Source organism: Notolabrus celidotus, chromosome 5 (genome assembly GCF_009762535.1).
Source record: "Notolabrus celidotus isolate fNotCel1 chromosome 5, fNotCel1.pri, whole genome shotgun sequence".
Classification (NCBI taxonomy): domain Eukaryota; kingdom Metazoa; phylum Chordata; class Actinopteri; order Labriformes; family Labridae; genus Notolabrus; species Notolabrus celidotus.
This window is the reverse complement of record NC_048276.1, coordinates 13,321,716-13,343,971: the sequence shown is the minus strand read 5'-3', so window position 1 is coordinate 13,343,971 and position 22,256 is coordinate 13,321,716. Positions and strand designations below refer to the sequence as shown.

Genomic DNA, 22,256 nt, shown 5'->3' with positions numbered 1-22,256 from the left:
CAAATACTTTGTATTTATAAAATCCAAATCTACAATGTGTTCCCCCAAGACACTTTAGAAGAGTAGATCTAGGCTGTACTCTCTGTTAAAACATCTCCAGACACCAACCCTCCATGTGCAGAGCACTTGGAAGCAGTTTACTGGAAATAGGGGCGAGGAAAAACTTCCTTTTAAGAAGCAGAGACCTTGAGCAGAACCAGGCATTTGCAGTGACACTGTGTGTGTGTGTGTGTGTGTGTGTGTGTGTGTGTGTGTGTGTGTGTGTGTGTGTGTGTGTGTGTGTGTGTGTGTGTGTGTGTGTGTGTGTGTGTGTGTGTGTGTGTGTGTGTGTGTGTGTGTGTGTGTGTGTGTGATAGTACAGAGACAGTACACAAATACTTTCAGTTTATGGAAGTGCAAGTTTAATGCCAAGTGGTGGTTAAAAAAGTCTTCCAACATCAAATATATTGTTTAATGAAAAAACAAGTACAAAAGGAAAGGTCATTAGGCACATTGGTGTCCTGATAGCTGGTACATTCTGCAACCAGGAATCCACTGGTGTGATGCTACAGCATTAGAAGTCATAAGCACTTCATGAAGGAATGTAAACTTCACTTTCATACTGAAGGAGCATAGTTGAAATGCTAGCCTTGAGTACATTTAAAGAGTATATTTGAGAGTTTCTTGATAAATTCCAACACAGTTGGATGTGGAAACCAGAAACCAGGTAAGAAAAATCAGTCACCAGCTTTGAGTCAGAAGACTACATTCAGTTTTAGCATATAGAGCAGTACTGCCAGGCATAAAGTGGTTATATGGATTAACACTGTATTGGTTTTCTTTGTGTTTGATATTTGATAAGTGCTTTATGTGTGTGAGTTGAAGATCCCATGGAAGCCATAAGCCATGTTGACAGGCACGCTAGCTCTGGCCAGCTCTTCGAACGTCTTTGCATCCAAAACCAGGAGGAATGTTCCTTTATCCTGCGAGGAAAAGTGAGAAATCCAACAAACATTTTAGATCCAATTCAGCTGCTGTGTGCTTACAAACACTCAACATACATACTTCATTAGACCAGCAGCTCAGATGACCTTTAAATACCATACTACCTTTTTAGAAGTGCATTAGAAGTTAAATTTGAAAAAGGAAAGCGGTTCAAATGTTTGGAGAAATTCATTTACCACAAACAAATATTTTGAACTTTGGTGACACAATCTCAAAAACTTCCAGAGTGCTGACAGACGGATGATAACAAACACTCTAACACAATATTATTCATCTGTAATGTCTGATCATAGACTGTATAAATAATGGACGTAGTGTTCCTGAGCGCTGTTTTGAAGTCAATCGGCGGAGGGAGCCATACTGGTCATGCTGAACTCGACCAAACCTACTGTGAGGTAAAGAGGCGGAGTTTGAGCCTCCTAGCTAACAGCTATGTGTTCCCGCCTGTCAGTCAAGTCAGTCATGTCCTTAATTGGGCAAAACTTGTAATCTTAATATCTTCTGAACTGTCACGTCAGAAAAAAATTCACCCCCCGTACAGTGTGTGCCGATAGAGACATTAGCTACGTAGGGCCAAGATGTTTTTTGAACCAGGCTGTAAACATTTGTATTAATCCTGCAAAGATCGTCTTTTTTTAATTGGTGTGTATGTGGTTTCCGGTGTTTCTGCAGCCAGCCTCAAGCGAATGCTCGATGAATTGCAGTTTATAACAATTCTGCATGGGCTTCGTAGTTTGAGACCGGAGTTTGCTGCTTGTGTCTAATCAGCCTCATTCCTGAAGCTTTGTTTCTTGCCTTTCTGTTTTATATGAAACACTTAATGACATCTTCTCTGCAAAGGTGTTATATAAATGAACTTGATGTGCTTTACAAAACAGCATTGAAGAATGCAGGAATTCATAAGATGCTGTCGCACAACTTAGACTCAAGCTGCCAGACATGTTGGGAGTGAAACGCACAACCATATCAGCGAGAAATAGTTTGCACTATTCTACAGTCTGTTAACAAAACTGATATTTGAACTAAAGAAACATCATATTCAGATTAACACAAATCTGCAAACTTAATTCTTTACTTAAGGCAGGCTTTATACATGAATAATAATGGATGTAGGTTTCAATTGGCATCACTGACATGGCTAGAAAATATCAGCTAACTATGAATGTGAACTATGAACTATGAATATTCATGACTCTGCTCATCTCTCTCATTAATATCTATGATGGAAGACCTGCTGCCTGGTAGGAAATCTAACCTGAGAGAGCAACAGGTCTTGTTGCTCCATACCCAAAGATTCATAGTCTACTGTGGCTCATTTTAGCACTGATGTGATCCTGAGTTTAGAATTTTAATATCTATTAAATCCAAGAGTTCAGTTTTCAGTTCTCATCATGTGGGCTCTTACAACACTTCATTCTTCAAGAAACACAATCTTACCTCTGAGGGAGTAAGAACCACAGACAGGATGACACCATCATCCTCCTCCACGGCATCAGGTGACGGCACAAACACCGGCTCTGACGGGTAGAAACCCTTCTGGTACCACACCTGAGTTCAGACACACAACATGATTCAGTCACTGAGCTCAACCAATCCCACTTTCCCACTTCCTTATTTAGAGAGATTTTTTTTTTGTTTGTGTTGGCCTTAAAGTAGGACATCATAGCATATAATCCCTCTATTTCTTAGAAAAACTACACACACACCCACCTTGAATTTCTTTTCCTTCAGGTCCATTTTGAGCAGAGAGTCTCCCACCAGGTGTCTGAATCCACAGCCATAGAAGAAACGGTATGGTTTTGTGTTATATTTGCCGTAGTTGATCTGAGGGAACTCCAGGCCTCCATAATCCTGCAGGTCATCTCCATGCAGGTCCTCATGTTGGCAGAAGACCTGTTTACACAGGGGGATCAATTTCACAGTGTCAGTCATGGTCAGATTGAAACAAAATTGTCTGTTAGTTCTCTGGCCTTTATCGTCAGTTTGTGACACCCCTGTATTATAAAATTGGTTTAAGGTTTTGACCCAGATTTGGGTAAATTAACAGTAATGTAATTTTGTAATTGTAAAGCATATTTGGAGTTTGTCAGTTTTCCAAACACCAGACTATTGCTTTTAAAAAAGAGGAATAATATTCTTGGAAAAAAAACCTCTTCATTCCAAACTCACCTTATCTTTGTTGACTTTGACACAGGTTGCCTTGCTGTCGGGTCGAGTGTTCAGGTTTTGGTCTATTGGTGTTTCATTGGTCACATTAAGAGGAAAAACGAAGCGGCGAGGGTAAGACCGGCTCAGAGTGTTGTAGACCTGGTGGAGACGTATGAGGAGAATGCATGGGTTAGAGTTATGTAATTCATCTATTACAGTGTGTCCATTTTATTCTTAGTCCAAAGAGACTACATATATAATGTTACATAACATTGCTGTAATGTTATCTCAGTGGGTCTCCATTAAAGAATGTTTGCATTATCACACACTGACCTCATCTAAAGCGTCCCCTGACTTGCGTAGGTTCTGAATGAGGTAGTTGTTGATGGCTTGACCGTCGTCTGAGCAGCACATGTCGACCATCAAGAACCCGTCCTCCTCATAGGCGTTGATCTGGTGGAAGACCGAGATGGCTTTGGTGTGGTACTTGACGGAGCTGACCTCGCCTGTACGCTTGTCGACGAGATGGAAGACAGTTTCCAGGTTTGGATCCCAATAGATGCCCTCGCTCAGAGCCTTCCCTCTTAGCTTGCATGTGATTATCTTCAGCAGGTCCATCTTGATTGGCTGCTCGATGAACACCACGTAGTTCTCGGACATGGCTGGGAACATGAGAGGCAATTTACTTAATAGAAGCATAAAAGATATAGACAGATCTACTGACATTGAGGAGTGCTGTCTTACCAAAGCTGTGGTAGTAGGAGGGATTGCCTCTATCTGCAGGCACAATAGAGCAGAGTACTTTGGCTCCTTCCAGGGTTTCTTTGGCATCTGTCTTCCCAGGAGGGACTTTGATGATGTTGTACAAGGCCCCTGGATAATACATTTATGTTATAATAACTGGTGCAATGATCAAATCTGACATCAGCAGAATGACATATAAACAGTACACCTTTGAGTAGGTCTGGTGTACAGTGGGGCTAACCTTTGCTTCCATAAGAGTTGCCCATATTATAGGTAGTACCATCGGGGTCAAAGTGTGGGTGGGCAGTGGCTCCATTTACAGCAATGAACTTGCTCCAGTCTACCTAAAACACAAAGGAAGGAATGACGAGGTCAGCATCCTGATTCTGCTGTCTGAGTGAAAAGTAACATCACTTACATGATTGGAGTACGAAACAAAAGATAAAACTATAAATATTTAAAATGAATCATGAAAATGAATTCTGGGGAATACTTTGGGAAAACTAGGGAGGGTTAGATACTGAAAGTTTCAAACTGTAAGTCAATGAGGAAGCTTTAGGGGAGGAGCACAAAGCATCAGTGTTATAGTTTTTTTTGAAAATTCTGCCGATGAACATTGAGTCTATGGGTGGAGTGCTCATATTTTATGTCTACATGTATTAATGTAGACATGTGGGACATCCAATCATTTCATTGAACCAAGTTAAAATAATTTTAAAAGGCCTGCATTAACAACAGACGCCAGACTTGATTTATTCACTGCTAGTTACAAAATAATTTCAACAAATAACAAAAATGCTTCTTAAATTAACTTAACATTTATTATTAATATCTATAAATCCATCATCTCTGGAGCCAACAACAGTTTAGCTTCAGTGAGAAGCATTCTTTTTTGAAGAGCTTCTGGGGGTCAACAGTTATATATAAAGAGCACTCTGGCTACGGCTCTCTGTTCTGTGGTTTGGTTAATTTTGGACTTGAAATGTGGGAACAAATTCAGAGTGGAGACTTCATTTTCTTTTAAAATTATAAGCAGATGTCTTTTGGGATGCTGTGCCATTATATATCTTATCGTTGTCTGAAACAAGCCCATAGGTACCTGAATTGCATTAAAACCTCAGCCATCAGGCACATGTGCTCCTAACAGCTTTTGCCTACAGACTCTCTATTTACACACATGAAATCATCCATGAAGGTCATGATATAGTACCTTTTCCAATGTTTCCAGATTCTCTGGGTTCACTTTGTGCATGAAATTTGTCTCTGTGCTCACATAGTAGTCTCCTTTGTATTTCACAAAGTTCACACTTGCGTTGTCGGTGGGCTCTGCAGGAGAGAAAAAAGTTAATTAAATGAGATTAATGACTCCTTTTCAATAAATAAAAAGTTCAACTTCTGACAGAAATATTGGTAAACTGATCTGCATCATGATTTGCTGTTCCTCAGACTCAAAAGTTAAATAGGATTGTTAACATTTAAAATTACTCTGCCTCCCTCCCCTTCTCCCCTCTCTGGCCCCCCACTGTACTAGTACATGCCATTATGTAAGCTTGGGTGAACAGCGCTTACATAATGTTATTTATTCAAGACAGCCCAACCAGGGCCTTAACACAGATGGGGCAAGGCAGAGTTTGCACAACCAGTAATAAATGTCATCTCTTTTTTTTCTACATCTGGTATAGATATTTTCTCCAGGCGTCCAGCCTCTCCACTTGCTTCTCATGTTACCAAGCTGATCCAGCTGAGTCACAGATTTAGGCTCGCTGTTGCATTTATAGCTCAGCTGTATATAAAAATAAACTGAAACAACTCTCTTGCGCAATTAGTCAACAAACCAAATAACAGCTGTTGCAGTGAACCCTGTTTCTTGTACCCCTCTTTCTCACCACTCACCAATCATCACAAAGCGGGACAGGAAGCGTTGGAAGAAGTTCTTGCAGGGGTCGGGCATGGCAAGGGTACCAAACTCGGACATCACAATGCGGTCACCCTCAGTGTTCTTCTTGAAGGCATCGCTTTGCAGAAAGCGACTCATGTAGGTCACCTGGCCATTGACGATCTTAAACTGGTGCAGCATGGCCATCCCATCAAACCAGTGATTGAAGCTATGATAAAACACAGACATTAAGGCTTTATTGCATATGTCTAGACACATTTCTACTTTGTTTTTGTCTTGTGCAGAAATGTGCAGAGGTGCACTCACTGTGTGTTCCCGAACTCAAATTTCCCTGGGCCGTTGCGGAGCAGGTTTCCATTGATCCAGGAAGGAATGCTGCCTTGTACTTTAGTGGAGATGGGCTCAGGGGTCTCTTCTACAGAGCGGACCAGAGGGGCTATTGTCTCAAGTCCCTTTCTGAACGAGGTGGTGTCATCCTTGGCCTTCCCATTTTTAACAGGCATGTTTTTTTCTGCAAAAAAACATAATTCAATATAATATCTCAATCTGCATGCATAGAAGGATGTGGACTGTTTTATGAAGTAAACCTTGAGTGTCTTGGTTTAGTTCTATGTTTATTACTTCACACTGCCACTGTCTGAGACCAAAAATGTGGCCCCTATGTGTACACGGAAGCAACAGTAAAGATATAGTTTGTTGTACAGCCTTGTCAACATTCAGACTTGAAGGATGTCTTCAATTTGAGACATTCCTGCACTGACAAAAAACTTGTGACTTGAATTACCCTCAACAGGGATTTCTTGTGTCACCCTGACCCACAAACTGTTGCAACACAGTGTTTTGTTCATAAGTTACTCAGCTTAGATATAAAAATGAATGTTAAGTTTAATTCTTATTTTGCTTCAGTCTACATATACAGATAACATTTGAGATTATGTATGGGATGTCGCATCATTTGTTGTAAATATTTAGTTTGATTTTTTTAAAGCAAAGAAAAAAAGAGGTGAAAGACATATTGGAGCGTTCTCTACTGCTTAATTCACATATTTAACATGCCTTTAGTACAACCATTCAACAACAGAGGTTCTCCTCTTCACTCAAAAATGTATGTTATTGTGACTTATCTTGAACATTTGACTGATCAGAAGAGATAAGAAGTGAAGGAACTTCTATGCACACAAAGGGAGATGTCTTTGTTTAGTTAACTATTTGTATGTGTTAGTCATACCTTTAACAAGCAGTGTACACATACATAAGACCCATGAGCAATATTACTGCCTATTTTGAATATGACCTATTTTATGTGAAAACAGCAAAACAGGAAGTCCTACTGGAAGCAGATCTAGGAACATACCTGATGGATAAGATGGAGTTGCTACCACAACGGCAAAATAGAGGCCTATGGAGAGACCTACAACGAACTGCATCCTGAGTGGGGGACAATAATAAATACTATTTAGGCTAAAGAGGACCTTTATTAGAAGAATATGTATGCGGTTGAAATACAGGTGCTGTTTCTCTAAATGCATCTGAAAATGTTTTGCTCATTAGGCTACTGTATGTCTTCATGAGAGGCAATAATCCTCCGATTTAAGCCTACAAGTTATCTATCCATACACAGCAGGTGTTGTGGAGACGCCTGCCCGCATAGAATTGCAACCGCCTCGCGTGAACGCGCACCGCTCATAGTAAAGTGTTCTAGGCACTGAACAGTTTAAAAAACGATGAAAATCTTATTTCCTGGGCTGAAAAGTGATGACATCTATAGTTTATATCGCTTAGAGTCATTTATGCTGATCAGACCTTGTAGATGAAGTGTTAACCTAAATGTTTAACTAAAACGTGATGTCTGTTTCAATGCGGAAATCGCACAACTTTGATATCGATTGAATTTAACTGTTACTTGGGTGCTCGGGGATTTTTGAGCCTATTGAATCATTTAACATATATCAGCACGATGAAGTATACGAACAAGCGCACCTAAAGTAACGTGCTTAAATGAATGTAAAACACTAAAGACTCCTGTGATACATCACATACATGTGCAAGACCTGATTTCCGGTGCAATACCTCATAACCATGTGCAATATTGTAATTTATCCCATAACTTATTTTATTATTATACTCATCTACTACTTATGCACTCTGGTTTAGGCTAATTTAACTTATTTCACGTCATGAACAGTACTCCTATAACTTCATTTGTACAGAGAGTATTTTTATTTTTATTTAGAATTTTTGGATTTGTGTTTAAGTTTATATATTTATTGTCCTTACCACGTCAAATTCCTTGTGTGTGCGAGCTCACTTGGCAATAAAGCTATCTTGAATCTTGAAAAGGGTGCTTCTTTTATTAACCTGGTGGAAATGGGCTTCTATGTATATTCCAAATAAATGACAAAACGCGATATAAGCCATCTATTACGGATCTTTTCTCATCACTGTTCAGCCGCACGAATTTGATCAGTTTTAAACTCCACTTTTTACCATTTTATATTATGAGCGGTGCGCGTTCCCGTGAGGTGCGTGCACTTCTAAACGGGCACGAGTTTCTCTGCACAACAATGGGACCGGCCACACTATATGGGGGCGTGTAAGCCTATCTTCAGATGCATGCAGCATTCATTTAACACAGGAACAACAGTTTAAGCCCCTGTAGTAAAAGATGCGTCTATTAACATACCATGCTCCAGGCTTATAACATGGGTATTCGACTCTTCCAATTATCCGCTACAAATGTAGCCTACTAAAAGTCACTGAGACTTCCGATGCAATGGTTTATTCATATCTTTCCACCCATGAACTGGTTTTATGTCCACTGAATGCACGCAGTGGAGACTGATCGTTTATATGAGCGAAAAAATATGTTGTAATTGGAGACGGAGCTCGACACTGCAGCAGTGGAGCAGGGTGAACAGTGTGTACTGCCAACACGCCTCCATCTGACTGCACCACAGACGCAATTATAACCAGTACCAACCGGTCCTTGATCAGCCCTTGTTATGTTTGCAAACATGCCAAATGTGACCTGGATTGTCTATGTGAAGTGTTTCTAAGTCGCGCAGTTGCACAGTTGAAGCCCGTAATATCAGCACGGTGAAACCATTAACAGGTGAACGCACGGGGAGGTTTTCTCTATTCAATAAAACATACATGCAAGACAATTAAACAGAAAAATGTTTAGGTACCTGAGTTCTCGAGCTTCACAGGCGCCATGGCAAATATGTTCTTAGGATGATGATGGTTTCCTTCTGCTACCTGCATCTATGTCCTGGTTGTCAATGATATATAGTGCTCAGTAGCAGGGGGGCGGCACTGTTATGCAAGCACTTGAGCGTACGAAGGAGGGCGTGACAGAGGGATGGTTTGAAACAGATGTGAAAAAAAAAAGCTGCAGTAATTATATTACATTTACAAAAAAAAGAAGCTTTCAGTACTGACAGTGCTGGAAAAAGAACGAAATGTACTATGCGCAAAGACTGTGTCCATATCCGAACCCTTACACAAGTCAAATGATAAATATATCAAAATAGTTAAAACTAACCTTAAACAAAAATTCCAAGATGAAAAAGGTGCTCATGATACAGATTGTGTTTTTTTGTTTTTTAATGTTTTGTTCTTCTGTTTGTTATTGTTTTTGTTCTGTGTTTTTTTTTTTTTTTTTTTTTTTTTTTTGTAGAATGGGATGGGGAGAGGGGTTTTGTTCTTCTTTGTTAACCTTCTGAATGTGTCATGTCTTCTGAAAAAGCTATACATAAAGTGCAAGTGGATTAAGATAAGATTGTCCTTTATTCGTCCCACAACAGGGACATTTAAAATGTTACAGCAGCAAAGTAGCAAAACAGTATAAAGTAAACAAGAGCATACATAGCAATTATTAAATAGTTATTAGCAATTAAAATTAAAGAGGTCATGTTGATGCTTTTATGTGTACCACACCTACATGTTTCAACTTCTTAGGCTATTAGCTATTTAGAAAAGTAGCTTTTTAAACATTAGAATAGCATAACTTTTAATTGCTCAGGTAGTTTTTTTTTTATGTTTAATATTAATTAAATCTGCTCATCAACCCACATTTAACTCTGTAAAACATCATGCTTAAAAGTTATTCAAATAAAGACAATATTTATTTTACAAAGACTTTGAGATACTGAATTATCGTCAGAGTCGGGAGATAGGGCCATTGAAAGGTGTCTGCCCTGAGCAGCAGTAAAACCTATCCCCCTGAGTTCACTGTTTTTGGAGGTGTTGGCTGGTGAAGATGTCTGACGCTGAATAGATTAAGGAGATGATCAATGCTGCACAGACAGGGCAGTGTTGGGATTGCTGAAGATGTCGTTCAGGGCTCACAAAGCTAAAGGACTGCAAAGTCTGGGCAGAGATGATGAGATTGCTGAAGATGTCATTTACAGCTGATGAAGCTGGAAACTCTGGGCGGTGATGGGGAGGTGTAGGTTACATGCAATAGAAAAATTAACTGATTGAAGAGAGTTTCCCAATGATGAAAGAAGAACAATCATTTATTACTGTTGACTAAAACCTATATATGCATGACCTTGTGTGTCAAAGTAGAGTTAATCAGCCTTTACGGCATGCAGGGACAAACATTCACCTGATTTCAGCAGCTGTCAATTCATCAAACAAACCACAAAATTAAATTATTCAATGATATATTTCATATCAGCTGTTCCCTCACTGAAGAATGAGTTTGCCTGTTCTGGTTCAACCTGCTACAGTAATATTAGACAATAACTTATTAAATGCATACATTAATGCATAAGTGTCTGTATTTTACAGTTTTTGTTAATATTACTTTGTTACCAACCCAACTTCTAAAAAACAAAACAAAAACAATTCAGATTTGTCAGCTTTGCTAAGGAGGAAGACATAATCAAGCCAAGTGGCAAATACTTCAAAATCATGTGACCAACCAATGCGGTACCCTGCCCAGCAGACCAGCGCAAAAGAAAGAAAATAAGAAAGAAAAAAGAAAGAAAGAAAGAAAGAAAGAAAGAAAGAAAGAAAAGAAGAAAGAAAGAAAGAAAGAAAGAAAGAAACGAAAGAAAGGAAAGAAAAGAAAGAAAGAAAGAAGAAAAGAAAGAAAGAAAGAAAATAATGACAGACAGGCAAACATTTGTCACAAATATCAAAATAAGCAATAAATAAGTGAACAAATGCAGGTGAGAAAAGTTGTATTTTGAAACACCTTTTCAATAAGCTTATGAATTTAAAACTTGTGATTAATTCATTTATTTGTTTGTGCTCTTCTATGTTATGGGGCGCCGTTTGTAACGTCATGCACACTGAAAATAACAGCAACATTTCTCCACATTTAGCTCCAGATTTCACAACACCCAGAGACAGAACTGACCTAGTCTATGGTACGGACAAGCTAAGTTGCTATTGCTAAGTCTGTAATGCTTTTTGAAGCTTTTATTTTGGTATTTTCACGAGGTGGCAGTGTGAATCTGCAAATCAGCTAAATATTTAGGATCGCAGAGCAACATTTAACATTTAGATTGAACATTTAACATTTAGATTTATATTTAGCATTTATATTTATATTTAACATTTAGATTTATATTTAGCATTTATATTTATATTTAACATTCAGATTTATATTTAACATTTAGATTTATATTTAACATTTAGATTTAGAATTTGGATTTAACAATTATTTTAACTTAATTTATTTTTCACAACAAAATTAAATTTTAAAAAGATCGCAAATATTCCTCTAAATGCGATAAAAAGGTGACTTTTAAAAATTCACTCTACATTTTTATGACGTTTTGGAGCTAAATGTGGAGAATTGTTGCTGTTATTTTCAGTGTGCACAACTTTACAAACTCTGCCCCATACTATGTCTTCATTTACTTATTAACAACTTCCTCTTTTGTCAACTACAAAGTCAATCTAGTATTTAACATAAAAAGTCTTAAAGTGAAACTCTTTTATCTCTTCTACAAAGTAACACCTGCAACAGTGTTGCTCTTTTATTTTGCTGGCAGTTCAAATGGGCACCTAAAAGCCATACACATATGTCCATGTGGGCCATATGTGTCTCCATTAACCTGCAGTCTGGTCCAGTTAATCTTCTTGTTGGAGGATTAAAGCAATGTCGATGAGGAGCAGAAGGAGGACGTCCGTTACAAGCTGTATTTGTGTGATAAAACCTCTTCTGCCTTTATGGTAATGCATATTTTACCGTCTACATGCTGTTTTTACAACGCTGATGAATTTCACAAATAACTGCAGTCCAAGGTCAGTAATCTAATTCTAAGTCTGCAGGCTAATAAGCTAGCTTCATGCTTGTGCTAAGAGCTTGGTGAACTTTACTCTTGTAAGCATTTTTTGCTCTAGACTTTCTTCTAGTCATAGTGCAAAAAGACAAAACAATGGCCAAGGAGCTTCAGCTTGAGGTCTTCAATCAGACAGCAAAATTGTTTACAAATTACCATGACAACAAGTCCCTCTCTGACATGGTGTATGGAGGTGTGATTCAATGCAAAGTGACTGAGCTAGCTTTCCCATGCGGTAACATGGAAACACCATGGACTGTATAATACATGGACGCAGACTCCATGATGTCACTCATTTTTTTCTGACAGGGAACTTTAAAGCCTATGGTCCATTTGTGGTTGCTATTGGCAAATGCTGACTCAACCTAACTTTTGGGCAACCTTGCAAAGTACAAAGAGGTGCAGAGTTACAGCTAGTGTGCCTGCCTGTTTGTCAAGTTATCCAATCCCCTAATTTTGTATCTTAAAAAATAACAAGTTTAAAATAAAAATTCAGCCCCGAACTAAAAAAAGAAGTAAGGTATTCAGACCAGGTGTTTGAACTAAGCTGTAAACAGGCTTTTTTAAGTGTGCATGTACGTGGTTTCCAGTACTTCTGCAGCCAGCCTCAGAGACACTTCTGTATTGGCCTCATATTTGAAGACAAGATGTTCCTGCCTGGGAAACATATATTTGAATGTGTTTGCTTTTGCAATTTTTGAACAACATAGCACAAAGCTGTGAATGCAGTTCTTGTGTACACACTGTGTACTTAGATAGTAATAACATTGACCTAGCTTGCTATATCATGCAGTACAGAGTCAAGTCCAATGAGTATCACTTAATTTGAAAACAACATGGGTTCACTCAAAGTGCTGTACAGGGAATGCATGTATCTGTAATCATGTATCTCTGCACTCAGGAAGATTCAATGCAGATTGAATCTTCCTGAGTGCAGAGATACATGATTAAAAGAATAATGGAGTACTATAAATAAAAGCAACACTTATATATATATAAGGGGCTGGGCACCTTTCCATTGCATGACACAATGAATACAAATTAACTACACTTAAAAAAAACTATTATTATTATTATAACATCTTTAATTATCAAATCTGATTCAAACCAGAGATACATGAAACATGCAACATTAACAGAAATACATTAAACCACAACAAAATCAACAACAGGCTAAATTCTGAAGTGACACTAGAATTTCTTAAACAGAGCAAAACTTATAAGGCAATGACAATAACTCTGCATTTCCTTCTGCAAAACAGCAAAAAATAATTAGAGTGAAAAGAAATAGGTGGATCTTCAAATTGTACTTTAAACCATCAATATACTCAGCCCAAACAGGCCTGCACCATCAATTAGAACAAGAATCCAGAAACCAAAAGAGGGAACATAAAGTACTTGAATAATAGTGAAGAACTAAACTGTCCTGATGTTTCCTCCAGGCTCTAGGAACAACCAGCCCACAAGCATTCAAATTAAACAATACAGTATTGCATCCTGTTTGAATAAGAAATGGGAGACTGTTGTCTAAAAAATATGTTTTATTTTTGTTTTCAGATATGAGTGAGTCCTGACAATATTTTGTTCTTAGCATGTCCTCACTTGGGGGCAGATTACTGATTTAGCAGATCTGTAACATTTTGTGAAACCAATTAATTTAAGGCTTCAAGAACAAACTGATCAATGTGGTATGGTGCAAAGGTTGAACAGGTCCGCTCATTATTCTGAACATGAAAAATCATCAAGTTGAGGGGGGCTAAAAGCTGATAAAAGCTACTCCAACAAAACAGACTTGTTGGTATTATTTGAATAAAAATCCAATAAAACAAGCAGATTGGGCTCTAATGTGGTGACAGCAAGGGGGGCGGATGTACAAATGTTGGACTTTGGCTTGTGTGCTTTTACATTCAGAGCCAATAAATGTTGCTCTACATTACTCTGCAAACCATGTTTTGTGATAAGGTTGTACTAAACATAAAGAAGTGTGTCATGTAAATTCAGAGGGATGATTTTGAGCCGATCTGACTGAGCATTTTGGTTTCATTAATTTACACAATAAATATGTTCACAGTCTCAGCTGATACAGACAGGATATCCCAAATAATGGATAGAAGAGAGAGAAGAGAGTGTTATTGATTATGATGCTTGAATCACATGTTTATCTTCCCAGATTCTCTTGTTCCAGTGTTCATTCTTTGAGAGGTTTCTACTTCCCCTGTTTTGGACCCATCTACACTGTCTGTCTTTTAGGTTTAAACAGAATAAGAAACTTTTTAGTAACACAGACTGAACAGAGGTTTCTAACAACATATTAATAACAAGGAAAATAGCCTGATCAGTTAATAATAAAAATACTGTAATTGCAGCACTACACAGCAGAACACTTCCAAACACTAGATAAATATTGTGCAACTAAAGGTTCTGCAAACAAGTGTTGCAACTTGCTTTTTTGTGCACACTGCAAAAACTCAAAATCTTACCCAGTTAAATTGCCTAATTTTTAGTCAGTTGTCTTATCCCACTTGATTTAAGATAAATTTACTTAACAAGTAACATTTGAGGAAGATAGAGGGACTTGTTTTAAGACATTTTAAATATCTTGTTAAGTCAAACAATCTTGAAAAAAATCTTGTTTTGAGTTGTAATTTAGAAGAAACAAGGTTTATTTTACTTTTCAGACATTTTTCAAGCTGAGATCTTATTTGTAGAAGACGGATAATCTTGATTTGAGACAAACCCTTTACTTGATTTAAGTTAATGCATTTTATTGGAGAATCTATCAGGAAACAGCTCCATTGATAAAAGAAAGAAAGACATTTTTTTTAGAAATGTGGGTTAAAGTTTTCAGGCACTGTTTCTTCTAAATCAGATAAAAAATATACATCCTCAAACTACATGCACACAATGAAACACCTACTTTTGAGCATATCTGGCTTATCCTAAAAACATGTAAAATGTATTAGTGCAAAACACTTTTTCGAGTGAAAAATACTAATTGTTAGCATTCCTGGCTTATTCTGAGACACTAAGCTTTTAAATACTGGTAAAATATTGCTTAAAATAAGTTTTCCCTGTTAATTTTAAGATCACAGTTTTCTAAATATTACGTCTTATTTTAAGAAATCTTACCAAGCAAATTTTCCCTTGTTCTATTGGCAGATTTTCTGGTATTCAAGGTAAAAGTACCTTGAAATAAGTTTTTCTTTCTTGTTTTTTGAGGGGCATTTTTTCCAGTGCATGGATTAAATCCGTGTTTGTTTATTTAGGGTTAAATCAGTCAAATAAAGTAACTCATTCAAGACTCAACTTTCTTATTGTAAAAGCTTGTTTTGTTACGGATATGTTTTTTGTTTTTTTACCAGGACACATCCCACCTTCAGACCATAATGCCGTCCATAAAGAGCTCTAACCACTGGACTCTGTCAGAGTTAGTGGGTCAGCGGAGGTTGTTGGGTTTCGGAGCACTGCTGGCATGGCTCGTCCTCTTTCACCTCCTCGTGAATGTCTGGCTGCTTTGCGTCTTCACCAGCCTTCTGGTGGTTCTAGGGGGCTGGTTGGGGTCCCGGGCTGTCCTGGATGCAAACAGCCTTCTCCACCTGGAGCACTTCCTGCCTCTAGGTAGAGTCAGCCCGCCTCTTTATGCACCTGAACACGAGTGGAGGTTGAACCATGAGATCCACAGCGCCGTGCACAAAGCCGTGCGTGACTTTGTGTCCTCATGGTATCGGACTCTTTTGCCCGAGGTGGAGGGGGAGTTTGAACGTGCGGTTCGCAATTCGATGCTGGAATCTGTGATGGAGCTGAAGGAGCGTGCGCGGCACCTGGATAGGAAAGCGCTTGTTCAAAGACTTCTAGAGCTGTATGGCTGTCACCTGCAGAGCTACATGACAGCGAGACACATCCAGTCGACTGAAAAGGAGAGAATCAGCCTGTGGCAGCTCTACAGTGAAGTGGACTCACCTCACCCAGCTGTGAACAGTGCAGTAACTGAGCTCAGCTACTCCAGAGCTCTGGTAAACCTTGTCCTACATGTGCTTGTTCCCTATCCTCAGATGGAGACAAGAACAGGAGGTTACGTGGTTACAGAACTCATCACCTGCAACGTTCTGCTTCCTCTCATAAGCAGGGTGTCCGATCCTGACTGGCTCAACCAGACTATTGTAGACATAATCACCAGGTCCAGAGAACCAATAAACCAATCCATCAATGTGGATGAGCTGCCGACTGAAGCTCTCTACAGGTGTCCGATCCAGCAAGAGTCCTGGACTACATGTAAATCAGAGTCTTCGTCTGGTCTAGTCAGATTCCCAAGCAGAAGCTCCTCCGACTGTGACGAACTACGGAGTCAGAAAGACTCGTCACAAGGCAGCATGGTCAGCCTGCTGTCTGCTGGAAGAGTTGATGGATGCCACCCAGGTTTGCTCACACCCTGCAAAGTAAACTGCTGCCCTCTCACACCCGGCCATTATCGCCGCTCATCAGAGCCCAAAATGATTTATTTTGACTCCCTGGCTCCGTCTGAAGACTCTGAAGATGACGTCCCAGGAGGCTTTTGCGACTGTGGTCCTCCAAAGAATTTTTGCACTCTGAAAGATGATGAAGACTTTGGTTGCTTTGCTCCTCTGAAAAATCTTGGGCCGAAGGTGGTGGTACCTGAGGATTCCCAGTGGCCTGCTGGTATAGCCCAGGACAAATCCCCTGTTTGTACTCCAAGAAGACTTTGTCTGAGCCCCTGTAACTTTGATACCCCCAACAACCAGACTGCAGCTGTGAACATCCAGAACGTGCAGATTTCTGGGACAGTCAGTGCGATGGAACAGCGTGGCACAGGCACACATCCTTACACTCTCTACACTATCAAGGTAAAAAGAAATCCCTCTCCCTTTTATGTCTGATATTTGAGATTTGCCTCTGATAACCACACATTGTCGTCCACTTTTTGGGTTACAGTATGACACGATGGGTGAAGCAGAGACGAATGGCGGTCTGCGACCTGTGTCCAGTCACACTGTCAACAGGAGATACAGCGAGTTCCTCAACTTACAGACACGTTTGGAAGAGAAGCCTGATGTCAAAAAGTTAATCAAGAGTAAGGAATGAAAATCCTCCGCTTAAATGGCCATCAAATTTAAAGCTACTGTAAAAAAGACAATTATTTTGTGCTTATTTGGCAATCCCTACAAAAGCAGTGCACCACATGTCTTTGCCAGTCCTGTACTCTACATGTTTGTTTATGGTATTCTCCTGTGAAATGTCTCCTTCTGCTTCATTTGAACTCCAAAATACCACTGACGGTGCAATTCTCCTGAGGAGTATGTTCACCTAGTCTGCATGTTGTATATCATTTTGTTCGAATCCAGCCTGGTGGCACTGTTATAGGTGTTAAAAAAAATGAAAACTAAATAGTCTGCTATTCAATTGTCTGTTGTTGTTGTTTTTTGTTGTATTTTGGAATAGTAGAGACATCTGTATTTATTTTAATCTTATAGAACCAGGTACAAACTCCTCAGAGTGTCCCCAAAAAGTCCTTAAGGTGAATTCATTAGACATCGTATCAGCATTTTTTAAGGTATTTTGGGGACATGTTAGTCTGTATTGATAGGACAGCTGAAGAAAGACAGGATATGTGGGGAGCAGAGAACGAGGGATGACATGCAGCAAAAGGTCACAAATGGGAGCTGAATGAAAAACTCACAGATTTCTTAACATTTAGAATTCATCAATGTGAGAGCCTTTGATAGACAGGGTAAGACAAGTCTGTGAAGGTCCTCAGTCATCCAGCACACAGTAACTCTTTTGTTCAGGTCTTTTGTTGTCAGGCCAAAACTCAGGTGTACACAAAAGGTGTCAAGGAGGCCATCTGTGTATTGCTTGAATAACCTTCCCTGAACAGAGGAGGTGTGAGAGAACACTTATATCCAATAAGCAAGTGAGGCCACACTCACACCAGGGATCATGTGACCCTAACGACAAACAGACAACTGAGGACCTGAACGTCCCGCTGCAGGGGAATTTTACTTGTGACACCTCAGAAAAAGAGGCACATTGAGTACAGTAGACATGAACATGTGAGAAACAACAGTTACATACACTATGTGCACTTTTCCTTTAACCCTCTTGTTACGTTTGTTTCTCTGGAACAGTAATAATGTTCCTGGGTCAATTTGACCCGGGGCATATTCAATTATCCAAAAGTGTCAGAACCCCAAAAAATCCCATTACACATTTTTTTAATCTAATTTTTAACTCCACTGCTAACCATTTAAATCAAGATTTAGTCCATTGGTGTTCTTTGATTCTCACAGATCATGGTTCAATGAGGGTAACTCACTCGTTTTTCATGAAAATTCATGTTAAAACTTTTTTTCATGTATATTAGAAAGACCTAAATATAAATACAATAGTTTCACATGACATAGATTTTTGTTTCTTTAATTTTACATTTTTATTTTTATGAAGTGATGTTGATAAATGAACACGACTCCTCTTCTGTCACATGCTGCCCAGATTTTGATGCTGCATTTAGCTGGTTCGGAAGGCATGTTTTGCCTAAAATAGACTTTTAAAAAGGGTCAGTTTGACCCGCAACATAACAGGAGGGTTAAACAACTGTAGATGAATCCAAGCTAGCAAAAGCTGTTCCTCACTGTTCTTTCACTGTTTTTGATTTCAGATGTCAAAGGCCCGAAGAAGATGTTCCCTGACCTCATGTTTGGGAATGCAGACAGTGAGAAAGTTGAAGCTCGTAAAAGCCAACTGGATATATTTATCAAGGTAGGTACTGGGATCGATATTATAGTGATTAAATTGTTCCTGTGTTCTGCATTTTATTTGTATTTTTTTTTCTAGCAATTGAACAGCATTTCTGAGACATCCAACAGTGAGGACATGCAGGAGTTCTTGGCTCTCAACGCAGATGTTTGCACGTATTTTGAAAAAAAGCCATTGGCTAAATCAAGATTTGATAAGGTGAGACATAACTTAATGACTGCAGAACTTTTGAATACAAAGTGTAATTGAAGGAAGCAGGTCAGCTTTTTGTTGATACAGTGAGAAAAATGGAGATTAATCCAACTCCCTTTCTTGTCGAGAGTGTTTCAACACTATTCATCTAAAGAGTATGTACTCTGTATTTTTTTTGTTGTTTTTTTAATTATGCTACAATAGCTGTCATGTCTTTTCTGATGTGTTTGCCGTTAAAGATGGTGGAAAATGCGTTAGACACATTGAAGACAGCGTTTCCTCATCCTGATCTCCTCAGTCCAACAGAGGAACTCGAGGGAGAAGCTGAGGGACGAACAACTGAAAACAGAAAGTACAGGTGAGAGTTTTCTGTCAGTGCAACACCATGTGACCTCTTGGTAACAAAGCAGAGTAACACATGACCCCGGAGTTAAACCAGGGGGACACTGACATCTCAGGGCCTGATTCACAAAAGGATCAGGCATCAGCCAAAAGGACATTGTCTCATACACAAAGCACAACGCTCCACAAACTTCTCTGCAAGGCAAATAGCATCACTGTGTGGGAGTGTTGTTTCCACTTATTTAAATGAGACATTATGCATTTATTTGGAGATAGCCACTTTCTATGCTAATGAGGCTCTTTGGAAATACGAGTAAACTAACTCTGGTGCTAACAGCTCCATTCAGTTAGAGGGAAGTATTTACCATCTGCTGAGAGCTGGTGGTAAATGTGATTATAAGCTGTGTTTATGTGTTGACGCTCAAAATTTTCAGTGCTCAAAACAATTTGGACAGCCTGAAAATAATATCTGTACATAAAGTCTGTTAATATTACTTTGACGTTACTATTATTATAGTAATCAGGGGTGCTTTGCAAATAAGAAATAAACTAAAAGGCAATAAAAGAGAAAAGTGAGGAAGACAGTGACTAAAACTAAACTAAAATTTTTTTTTTACAATTATGACTGTCACAAACAGATAAGCACACTTAACTAGTTTTGTACATGTAACAACTGAAAAGGACAAATAAATCACTAAATAGATAAAGAACAAAAAACAAATGAAGTCAGAAGTAATTTGCACATACAACAATGAGATAATAACCATGAGAAGAAAGAGAAAAATAAATGAAAATACATTAAGAAAGTATAAACAGACAAACAAACAAACAAATAGACAAACAAAAACCCTGATGACCAGTCCCTCCCACCTCAAGACAAGGGCCGAAAGTCCAGCAGTGTATGTAAACATGTGATAGTGCCTGTACATACCAACAAGTTTGCTATCAGTAACTAAAAGTTTAAGAAAAAACTGCAGGGAGTTAATAGCAAAAATAAGTGACAGAGATATAAAGGAAGATAAAAAGGTTATGACCGCCAACAAATAACAGGAAATAAAACAAGATGTGGATAATAAAAACGATATAACATAAAAGATTTAAACGATCAAAAGATCAGAAATATGAAATATAAAAGTATTGAATTGTAAAATCCTGCCTGTGATACTCCCTGAGATAGAATATAAACATCTGGATTAAACACTATCAGGTGACATCTCCTGTAAAAGCACATTGGTAAAAATGTGTTTTCAAAAAAAGATGTTTAAAAGAGGCTAAAGAAGTAGACAATCTGGTCTCCTCTGATAGGTTGTTCCAGAAGGGGAGAGCTCTGACAGAAAAGGCCCGGTCACCTTTGGTCCTCAGATTTACTATCTGATGGCGAGCAGAGCCTCGTCGAGGACTTCAGGTTACGACCGGGCATGTGGGGGGTGAGGAGATCAGAAGTTTACTGGTGTGCAAGTCCAGAGCGGACTTTAAATGTGAAGCATAAAATCTTCAAATTAATTCTAAAATGTAATGAGAGCTAATGGAGGGAAGCTCAAACAGGAGTGATGTGGTCTCTATTCTTAGTTCTAGTGAGGAGTCGGGCTGCTGCGTTTTGGAAAAGCTGTAACTTGTGCAAACTGTATACAGTGAGTTACAGTAGTCCTAATGGGAAGAGATAAAAGCATGTATGACGGTCTCAAGGTTTTTTCTTGATAAAAATGGCCTAATTTTGGAGACTCTCTTTAGCTGCATGAAAACAATGGCCGTGCCAATCTGCATGATGGAGTCTTTTTAAAAATGATCCTGAATTAGCTGCTTTTTGCTACCTCACTCCATGCAAAGCCTACATTTGTGTTTCAACTGTGATGACTCCACAAATGTTGTAGCGATCCCAGCGAGGACGAATGGTTTTACTCTCAACAGATGAGTTTATTTTCTTAATTTCCGTGCCGTCAACAAACAAACACACCGTAAGAGCTGCACGGGACAAACAAAATGTAAACATCACCATAACCAAAGAAATTACAATAACATCACATAAACACGAGACGAGGTAAAAGCATTTAAATACGGAAACCTGATAATTGATCCCAATACTGTTAAAACTGTGCAAACATGTAACTGCTAAAATTTACAGTCCACAAAATAATCCAAACATAAGAGATAACACCCCAAAACACAATTAATCACTGATACAATGAAAAGCATTTAAAGCAAACAAACAAACAAAGCGGACGCAACACGAGGCTGGTCTACCATGACTCAGCAAACAAAGGGCTAAGAAGTCAGGTGTGAGCAGCTACCGCGATCACACTTCATGTCATTAAAAGGAAAAAGTTAACATATCAGTTAACCCCCCCACCAAACCAAGACAATAAAGAAAAATATACCTTATTCCCAATCTCAAGCGGGACGCTAACCGAACCTTCTGTACCTTCATTCATTGAGAAAGCGCTGACATTTGTTTACCTTTATCAGCTGTTCAGCGTGTCAGCGCGTCAGCGCGTCAGCAGTAAACCCAGCCTTCAAAATAAAAGTCCCAACAATAAACACCAAAATAGACACTTCAACCATAAAGATGAGTACATTTTTGTATACACTTTTACCTTTAAAAAGGGTCATTTACAAATGTTAAGGACCTCTCCTCTGCATTCACTTTTCATTCAGCTCATCATATATGTGATGCACCATCAGAATGAGAGCGCACAGCACATCTCTTTGCAGCACAGTGAGGGGATGTGGCAGCCACCGTCAACCACAATCAGGTGCAAAACTTGAGCAAACTGCACAGAGCTACAAAACTTTGAGTGTATTTTTGAGTTTGAATATCATAAGTCAAGTCAACTTTATGTATATAGCACATTTAAAAACAACCAGTGTTGCCAAAGTGC

General features: G+C 38.8%; 2 protein-coding genes across 5 annotated transcripts in view; one reads left to right on the top strand and one right to left on the bottom strand.

Moving 5' to 3' along the window:
• Window positions 1–22,256, top strand: part of snx19a (sorting nexin 19a) — a 137,875-nt gene that overhangs the window by 110,140 nt on the left and 5,479 nt on the right. Inside the window, exons 8-12 of the mRNA XM_034683787.1 lie at window positions 15,438–16,937; window positions 17,026–17,164; window positions 18,749–18,849; window positions 18,925–19,044; window positions 19,278–19,396. Coding sequence (XP_034539678.1) covers window positions 15,462–16,937; window positions 17,026–17,164; window positions 18,749–18,849; window positions 18,925–19,044; window positions 19,278–19,396 — 1,955 coding nt within the window. The 5' untranslated portion in view covers window positions 15,438–15,461. The remainder of the gene's footprint in view (window positions 1–15,437; window positions 16,938–17,025; window positions 17,165–18,748; window positions 18,850–18,924; window positions 19,045–19,277; window positions 19,397–22,256) is intronic.
• Window positions 379–21,851, bottom strand: LOC117812830 (beta,beta-carotene 9',10'-oxygenase-like). Of its 4 annotated transcripts, XM_034683789.1 has the most exons (13): window positions 21,756–21,817; window positions 8,962–9,102; window positions 7,128–7,201; window positions 6,080–6,284; window positions 5,770–5,981; window positions 5,087–5,202; window positions 4,118–4,220; window positions 3,877–4,005; window positions 3,466–3,794; window positions 3,154–3,291; window positions 2,695–2,877; window positions 2,422–2,532; window positions 430–962 (listed from the first exon to the last, which is right to left on the bottom strand). In XM_034683789.1, the coding sequence occupies exons 3-13, from the start codon at window positions 7,198–7,200 to the stop codon at window positions 846–848; spliced, it is 1,716 nt and encodes a 571-aa protein (XP_034539680.1). In that variant the 5' UTR covers window position 7,201; window positions 8,962–9,102; window positions 21,756–21,817; the 3' UTR covers window positions 430–845. The 4 variants fall into 4 exon arrangements, with proteins under 4 accessions (XP_034539679.1, XP_034539680.1, XP_034539681.1 ...); XM_034683788.1 differs by lacking the exon at window positions 7,128–7,201 and having other exon boundaries at window positions 379–962; XM_034683790.1 differs by lacking the exon at window positions 8,962–9,102 and having other exon boundaries at window positions 21,756–21,783.